The 9,142-nt window shown below is 41.2% G+C and overlaps 2 protein-coding genes across 2 annotated transcripts; one reads left to right on the top strand and one right to left on the bottom strand.

Moving 5' to 3' along the window:
- Window positions 1-530: 530 nt before the first annotated feature.
- On the top strand, window positions 531-3,715 carry LOC119729234 (transmembrane protein 14C-like). The gene is made up of 4 exons (XM_038201817.1): window positions 531-713; window positions 1,885-1,986; window positions 2,555-2,642; window positions 2,766-3,715. Exons 1-4 carry the CDS (start codon window positions 641-643, stop codon window positions 2,803-2,805), a joined length of 303 nt encoding a protein of 100 aa, XP_038057745.1. The 5' UTR covers window positions 531-640; the 3' UTR covers window positions 2,806-3,715.
- Window positions 3,716-3,841: 126 nt separating this feature from the next.
- On the bottom strand, window positions 3,842-9,013 carry LOC119729233 (non-structural maintenance of chromosomes element 1 homolog). The gene is made up of 6 exons (XM_038201816.1): window positions 8,857-9,013; window positions 7,868-8,073; window positions 7,091-7,234; window positions 6,068-6,184; window positions 4,826-4,955; window positions 3,842-4,435 (listed from the first exon to the last, which is right to left on the bottom strand). Exons 1-6 carry the CDS (start codon window positions 8,966-8,968, stop codon window positions 4,362-4,364), a joined length of 783 nt encoding a protein of 260 aa, XP_038057744.1. The 5' UTR covers window positions 8,969-9,013; the 3' UTR covers window positions 3,842-4,361.
- Window positions 9,014-9,142: the final 129 nt, after the last annotated feature.

Below are 9,142 nucleotides of genomic sequence, written 5' to 3' on the forward strand. Positions count from 1 at the left end.
TGTCATACATGGTAATTGAAGGGGAAAAAAAACATGCGTAGTAAAAGTTGTTCGTTTGTTTGATTTGATTTTGGTGTGATTTTGTTGTTCCCAACCTTTTGACGGGCGGCTGATGTATCTTTTGAATATAAGCATAAGTTGCTTCATTGAGGACAAGAGACATTTTTAGTTTTCCAAAAATGGAGGGCCGGGCACGGAGGAAAATCGAATTAGTTTGCCCTTCGAGTTGATGTCCAATTTTTTAGGCATCGAATGTCCTTGGGCGTCCCTCAACCCATGCTCAACCTAATGACTCGAAGCTCTCTCTCCCCCCCCCCCCGAAAAAAGTAACAACATTTAAAAGCAAAATTTTAAGAATCCTGTCTCTTGTTTTGAACATAAACAACACTATAAGCTGAGGAAAGCTTTTCTTGAACCCGAAGAGGACTCGATCCGGAATGAATTTAACACTCTTTTGCTTTCAATTTTGGTCAATATTTTGGGCCTGGCTTGGGCAACATAAAATAACACTCACGAGAGGGCGCTATTTATAGCTACTGTACGTACGTACGTGCGATCGAGATCAAGATCCTACCACTACCACTACCAGCACTTGTGTAAAGTGTTCGCGTTTTGCAGCCTATAAACATTCCTGTCCAAAATGACGGATATCATTGGGTTTGGATATGCAGCCTTTGTTGCTTTGGGAGGCGTTATCGGCTTTGTTAAGGCTGGTAAGTAATTCAGTATTCAGTAATGTCAATGTTGGTGTCAACTTGGTGGTGCCTTTCCTTGGGAAAGTCGGTACAAACTACAAGTACAATGCAGCTAGCTTTGCCTACTTGATTTTGTAAACATGAAATGAATGGGATTGGAAGGGCGGGGCAAGGGTCGATGGTATGGTTTGTGATCATGTGTCAGCACTTTCTATATTGGATCATTCTCAGGTAATGGTGAAGTTCAGGACCTCCCCTGGCCCTTTTTACTTGTTCTGTTCAAAAATGACTTTGGCAAATGACAGTCACTGACAGTCAAATTTTCCAAAGACAAATGTCAAAATGACGGTAATCCTTACTTTTAGGACACCTCTATTTTGTACGAGTTCTGTTCAAAACTGACTTTTGCAGATGACTGTCCAGTACCAAAGTGACTTTTGCAGGCTAAAGAAGTCTTTTTTCTTCAGACAAACTCATGTTAGTTATAATTTTGAAAGCACTTTCGAAGAAAATGTGACTTTCCTACCTTTTTTTGCAGTTCGCCATCTTGCTTTTTAAATTTATTTTCTGTTTGTCATCGTCGTCTTTAACCCCTCATAAATCAAAACCCTGCCCTCTTTCTACAAAATCAAACCTGCTGATATTCAAGAGGTGTCATTGCCAAATGTTCAAATGTGTCAATAAATATCAGAATGTCACTTTTGAGTGTCATAATCAGCTGTTTTGGTGAGTCTTTTAACCTTATATAGGAAAGGGGTCCTAAAAGTAAGGATTACCAAAATGACATTTGCAGCCACATCACTCAGCAGTCTATTAAGTATTTTATCATCTAGGTTTTTGTATGGAAAGAGTTCCATACCTGGACATAACTTGACACCTTTTGCACAAACCCTATGAGTACTGGTCTGAAAATTTGTGTTTTCTCACTTTTCTCAGTAAAAAAAAGTGCCAACCTGACTCCCCTAACATAATTTTTTTTCCTGCTGGTAACTGATCTGGTGAATCCCAAAACATTAAAACTAAAAGTGTCTTTTCGTTCTACATGGAACAGGGTCCTAAACTTCATGATTCACCCATTCTCATAGTAGAGAGCTTGCACAGAGCCCTCATTGTAGATGGATTAAATTAATATTTAAATTCAGTGACAATTTTGTCTACTCTCACCGATGGTGTTTCATGTCCCATCCAGGTAGCACCATATCGTTGCTGATGGGCCTCACCATGGGTGGAATGGCAGCTTACGGTGCCTCCTTGACATCCAGAAATGCTAACAACTGCCTTGTACTCTTTGGTAAGTTGTTTATAGACAGCTTCAAGTCGGTCGGGTATATAATTGATTGCCTCTCTGAAAAAGTCACTGGAAGTCTGAGGCACTTCCCCTCTCATAAGCCTTTTTGCATTTTTGTCTATTATGGCCATATTAAATTAAATTAAATTATTTTTTTAATGTTTTTTCCCCAATATTTCACACTCATTGTCCCTGTCATTTACATTCTCGTATTGTCTATGTTTATACAGAGTCCCTTTTTGTTGTTATTATTTACCTTGTTAATTGTGCTATCGTTTTTGTTGTTCAGGGGACTCGCACTCAACAAGCTTGCTTGTTGTGGGTCCCCTGCATCTCTTGGTATTAATACTAGTATATTATTTCTATCTTATTGTTTTAACATACCTAATTTATTTTAAAGAATTATATTTATATTTTTGCATTGTACCATGAGGTGGAATAAAGTAAAGTAAGCACTTTCATTGAATCGCGCTAAAAATCGATGCTTCAATTTTCTATTTCTTATTGCGTCAATTTTTTTAATTTCATATATATGAGTTCTTATGATTATAACTGATAATTGTATTTTCAGGTGCCTCAGCCATTCTACTGGTTGTCATGGGGATGCGTTTTATGAACAGTGGAAAATTTATGCCTGCTGGCTTGCTGTCTGCAATCAGGTATAAAACAAGAATATTCTCATTCTATATTCAGTACAGTATGTGAAAAACCTGCTCGTTGAAACGATATTTCTTTTAAGAAAAACCTGAATTTGTGTATATTTTTACATCTTTTGTTTTCAGTTTGTTCATGGTGTTGCGTTACGGCATCAGACTGCTGTAGCCTCCATTGGCAGCTAGTCTTCACCTCAAGAACCACCTTGGCACTAGTCTCCATCTCAAGGAGCACCTTGTTCTGTTTGATGGCATCCAAGAACTGTGATTCAGAACTCACATTCATGTAGAATGGACATTTTTTGTACTGACATTTGCAATTAATTGAAGAATTACTGAAATTAAATTTCATAAATTGCTTTCTTTGCTTTGTCATAAGGCATATATTTACACAGCTGCTAGTATGTTTCAAGTTTTAACAAAGTTAATACTTTTTAATGTGTTTCTCACGTCATTTGTTGGGGTTTCTATCTACAGATGATAACAGGAATCATAAGTGGCTCTTGCTAGATGGTTAATTTGAGGGACGATCACTGCCTACATGTATGGTGTTGTAGACAGTAGTAGAACAAGAGGGGGGAGGGGCAACCCCCGTTCAGCCACTGACTAATGTTATAATCCTAGTAAACTGGAGCCAGAATAATAAATGGAATGCAAAAGTTACTAACTTTATTCTTAAATTGCCGCATCATAAAATTCAAAATTTTTCGGAGGGAAAGCCCCTGGACCCCATAGCCTTTGACACGCCTTCAAGTTCAACCCCCCCCCCCTTCCAGTTCCTGAAAGTTTGCTTCGACCCTGGTAGATAAACTTCAAATCCAATATCACACTAATAACTAGGGAAAATGTGAACACGTAACAATGTATTGAAGATTTTAGAAGTACTGTTGTAGTACTTTTGATAAAAGTTTCGTTCAAGCCAGACTGAAATCGTGGTTTCCTTACTCTTACATTGAGAGATTAAGTTTTAATTCAATGACTGGTCATTATCTGAAGATGTAAATATTCAAGGGTCAACCATTCAAATCAGCTTGCTTAAAATTAAAAAAATATAATTAAAACTTTGTATTTGAAGAAAAGCGGTCTGTACCTTGTCTTCTGTTTTGTTTGTTTTTAAATCTTGGCAATGTTTATGCTATACGTTTTTTTCATAGGTCAGTGACTACACTTGCACAAAAGAAAAGATAATAACTTTTGTGAGCCAGTTCCAAACTTTTCTCTATTCACATTTTGTTTTTAACAAAGTAAAATCTTATAAAGCAGTGAACAAATATTACAATAGGTATAAAGAACAAATTTAATATGCCAATCTAAGGACATAATCCAACCTTTTTTTTAATACAAGTGTAGAACTGATTTTGAAAAGGAATGATAAATTTGATATTCCTTCAGAATAAAGGACCTAGATATATGTTTACATGTAATGGAACGGCTTATGTCGTAGCATTTTCCACTTCATTTCTCTTGGATTTCAAAGATGTCTACACAATAAGACAGTTAGGTATTTCACTGTGCATGTGTGTGCACAATGACATTAGTCACGGGTCATGCGGGATAATCGAACGTTTCAAAAGCGCATGAACCTGGGCGCACAACGCTTGCGTGTAATTACCAGCATCACAGGCGTGCGCGTAACATCGCGTCAGGGATGTTATCCCGAACGACCTCGGGTCATTGTGAAATACTGGCTTATTGAGAGCTGTAGCCTAATCGTATGAGTTTGATTCACAGTCGATCTTTCCTCTTCCGTCCTGTCGTCGCCGAATTTGCTGTATCCTTATTACTTGCGCTGTTGGTGGCTACACAAACAAATAAAGTAAAAAAGAAATTCATAGTCGTCAAATTCAAAAAGGTATGTTCTGTTTTACAAAAATCAAATTTTTGCTAGGGCAGTAATGAAGATTGAAAAAAAATAATTCTAGAGCCAGATGTACTTTCAGTTTGGAGGGGAGTTTTTGGACATGTCCCCTTTCAATATTTCACACATTTTCTCCCCCTCCCCAAAGAAAACATCAGATGGACCCTTCCTGCCTGTCAATCAAATAGTGCAAAGCAAATTGACCAATTAGATCACAACTTTTTGTCATGTGACCACAATGGTTTTACCAACCGTTCATAAAAACTGGGAGAAATGTAAATGTAGATTTGTGGGTGGGGCTTATGGCCAAATCTGAAATAGATTTGCATACCTCTGTCATCTGAGGGAATCTCAAATTCCCAAACGTCCTTGCATCCAGGACATCGACAGTCGTCTTTCCCCCGGAAGAGACGAGCAGCGCAGAAAATATGCAGTTTGAGCCCACACGGGCACCACTGACCCTGAAAATGATTACATTTGAAATGTTTATGTTGACAAACAGTGTTTTTCAATGAAATATTCTTTGGGAGGTAAGGTTGGAAGATGGCAGTTGTTCGTGGGTATGGTGTGGGAGATCGGGGGTGGGTGATGGGGGGGGGGGGTTGTGGGGTTGTGGGGGTGGGAGATGGGGTGTGATGGGAAGGGGTGACGGGGGGTGATGGGGGGGGTTGTGGGGGGGGGGTTGTGGGGGGGGTTGTGGGGGGGGGTTGTGGGGGGGGGGGGTTGTGGGGGGGGGGGTTGTGGGGGGGGGTTGTGGGGGGGGGTTGTGGGGGGGGTTGTGGGGGGGGGGTTGTGGGGGGGGGGGTTGTGGGGGGGGGTTGTGGGGGGGGGTTGTGGGGGGGGGTTGTGGGGGGGTGATGGGGGGTGTGGGGGTGGGTGATGGGGGGGTTGTGGGGGTGGGAGATGGGGGGGGGGGGGGTTTGGTGGGTGTTGGGGTGGGATCCGTGGGTTGTTGTGGTTGTGGGAGATGGGGTTGTTGGGGAGGTTGGTGGTGGGAGGGGGTGGCAGTTTGGGTCCGCTTTGTTAAGGATGTGGGTTCAGTTGTGAGTACAGACTATCTGCCAATAACTCCTCACCAAAAGAGACCTTTAATATTCAGTAGCAATATTTGAGGCATTTTTGTCTTTTCAATAGTCCCTTTGCACAGAGCGCCCTCACTGGGGACAGGTCTTTTTTTCTCTGTGATAAGCATGTGTAGACATTTTGTGCTTTCATTATCACTGAATTTGAAAAACAAAACCCATCTTCAAAAAATGATCCGGGGCCAATTCGCCCTTTTCACACTTTTGCCATGGGCATGCAGAGCCTCGATCTGGCAACTTTACACAATAAACATAGGCAGTTCAGTGATTCCTGTGTCTGGGTTCAGATCACTGAACCGGCTATTTTTTATTGTGTAAAGTTGCCAGATGGAGGCTGTGCATGCCCAGGGGCGGAGTGTGAAAAGAGCGAATTCAGTAACTACGAATGCACGAGAGGTCGTCTTGTGCCTATCCCTCCGGCACAAAAGCTGTACCTCAATGATGGCCGCAATGCAATGGGTCTATATCAATCGATCTTCAGTAAGCATTACCTTGATAGCTATTTCCTTGCACAGGTGGCAATGTCTGATGTCTTCCTCATAGACATCAGTCAGGTAGTGTTCCAGTTCCATTATCGCTCTAGGGGCTAACGATATCTCACCCTGACTCTAAAAAAACGAAGACAGTAAAGTGGAAATTAAACAAAAAATGGATCAGTGATCACTGGATATTTAAAACAAAACCAGGTGATTAACCAGGTTAGAAGATTCCGTTGCCAATATCAAGTGAAAAAATAAAGTTTAGATTTCAAAAATCGGGACAACAACCTTTCATGAAATTTAGCATCCACTGCTGTATGGCTCTGTTACGGAGGAAAATCAGTAGTTGAGACAAATTTATTGGGCAAGGTTAACAAGGTTATCTTCACTCAAACACACAAAGTTGACCAGAGGTGGACTAGTCTAGTGGGCTGTTCGGGACCAGCCTAGTGAGGCTGGTTGAATCACTGGTTACCGACAGCCACATGTATCATAATGCAAAGCGGAGAGCCAGGACCACGAATTCTCAGGATGATGTTCTGACCATCACCTGAGGAGAGACAAGTGCAAGATGCTAAGAGCTCCGTGCACAAGTACCCCTACAACGGCCAGAAAAGGACAGTTGGGGGAGACCTAGACTGGTTCCTGGTCCATCCACTACGTATCTCGATTGATCCGAAGTTATTGGGAGCCGGGACTAGTCTGGGAGACCATGGCAAGTTAAATTTGAACGAATTGTCGCGCCCACGACACTCACGCACGAAGACGCTATGGCAATAGCTTTGTGCACATTCAGGATAAAAAACTTGTGGGTACTTCGCGCGCGCGAACCATAGATATTCTTCTGATATCTATGGCGCGAGCCAGTACAGTACGCACATGCGGTGTCCCGTCCAAGGGACTCTCAAAACTGGTAAAAACGCGCCCTCTTTTGTTGGCGCACCGAGCCCATTATTGGTCCAGTGTATATAATGCCACATCGTCCACTGGAGCTCCTCGACTGTACTTGCTTTATGATGACAATTTGAAGTTTACCTCTGTCAGCCAGTTCTCTTTGATAAGTCTGCTCAGGATGTTCTGTGCGTCTTGCTTTGACATCTTCTCTTTGAGGTGACTGGCCAGGTTCAGGACATCGGTGGAGGACACACAGCCGGACTCCGCCTCAACAATCAGATCCAACTGAAAAAAAAAACCCAAGAAATGTTCACTTTTTTAACCCTTACCCTACTTGACCCTCCAACGCATGCCAATTGTGCCTCAAGAAAATCTCCTATGTTTTTTGCATGGCCCTCCAATATCTGCCATGTCATTTCAAGGGTAACTGGACAGGCACTCCAATACATGCCACAGAGAACAATGAGAGTCCTCTGATAACAAAGTGAGTGCCCCCAGCTGGTCAGTATCAGGCACCCTCCAGGGCCTCCAACTCCTGCCAATTGGAGCCTTCACTGCTACATCATAGTATCCTCCAATAAACTGCAGCTGGAGGGCATTGGCATAACCAACTGACATGCAGTAAACTACCCTCAGAGAGTAAGGGTTAATGCAACTCTGCATGTCAATTGTTGGAAAATTTTTAAATCCCATGTGTGGATGTACATTTATCTATGGATGAAATGGCACAATTGGGGGTGGGGGTGGGTGTGTTCAGATTAACTTATTGGCAGCTACTTAACTGTCAAGATTCTTTGTCTTTAATAGATGCACTGTTTTTGAGCTCGTATTAGCTGGCATGTTATAAAATACTGCAGCTTGAACAAATTTGTCAATTCAATTTTAAATGGTAATGCTTGACAAAATGATTGCACTCACAATTTTTTTGAAGAGCTCCAGATCGTTCTTCTGATAATCGGAGGACAGTCTCCCGAGTTGAGACTCATTCGTCATGACGAGAGCAAACATGAGCTTGCCGGTCTCTTCATCTTTCTTGGATCTGATCTCCATGCCAACACTGCTGATGTTCTCATTGATCTTCTCCAGGAAATTCCGGAGGCATTCCATGGTGTTTTCAAAGTTCACTGTCGTACAAAAGTTGATAAATGTTGACATTTATTTTTCTGTGTAACCGATTTTTAAATAAGACTCAAGGGTGTGCATGGTGGACATAATCGATGAATGGGAGGTTTGCGGTAACACCATGTGCATGATATCTCTTCAGTGATTTGTTATTGATACACTGATTACTTACAATTGCTCCTAGACCAAATGTTCAGTTTACGGCAATATTACATTAAGTTTCATTTTAATATAGCATACGTTTATGTGAAGATATACAGTTAAATCATTGTAAGATTTAACATTGTTTAGTCAGTGAAAACCTAGAACTGTTTTTATGAAACAATGATTTAAGAAGTATGTGTTGAAGTGAACAGTCAGTCAAATTCTTTTAAAGTCTAATTAGAGAATCTCGGTGTTTTTGGCTTAAATGATTGAACGTTACATTTAACAATGACAGACATTTACAGCCACAGGATGTGAGGGCAACAGTCTGATAAAATGTGTGACTATCACAAGACCAGGAGAGATTCCCATATCTGGTCATTACTGATTTTTCCCTTCAGTAACCTGTTACTTTTATTAGACATCAGAAAGTGATAATATGTCCTAAAAAGTCCAATTCAGCGGGGAAAACATTGAAGTACTATTTACTGAGAAAACACTTAGAAATTTTCAGACCAGTCTCATACAGTTTGTGCAGAAGGTGATAAGTGATGGCCAGATATGGGAATCTTTCCAATGACCCTGTGAAAAAAATCTATGTCTTAAGTTATACAAATGTATTCTTTAATAACATATCATACCATTGAACGTCTGGCAAGCTTTCTTATGAAGTTCCTTGACCTCAGAGGTGGACATGACACCGCGGGAGAGGAAGGACTGGAGGGCCAGTCTATGTGCGTCAGTGGTTGCCATTCTAGATGAGGCTGATGAAAGCGGTTTGGTGCATCTGGAGCTGTGTTGAGGAATATACTTAATTATCTGCGCTTGGTCAGTCAAACTCTAAGCTAAATTGCCCCGTTATAGCTACATCATTAGCATTGGTTGAAGACCAAGTTCAACAGAAAAAGAAAAGAATAAAAGAACGGA

The sequence above is a fragment of the Patiria miniata genome, unplaced genomic scaffold (assembly GCF_015706575.1).
Source record: "Patiria miniata isolate m_02_andy unplaced genomic scaffold, ASM1570657v1 HiC_scaffold_20, whole genome shotgun sequence".
NCBI classification, from domain to species: domain Eukaryota; kingdom Metazoa; phylum Echinodermata; class Asteroidea; order Valvatida; family Asterinidae; genus Patiria; species Patiria miniata.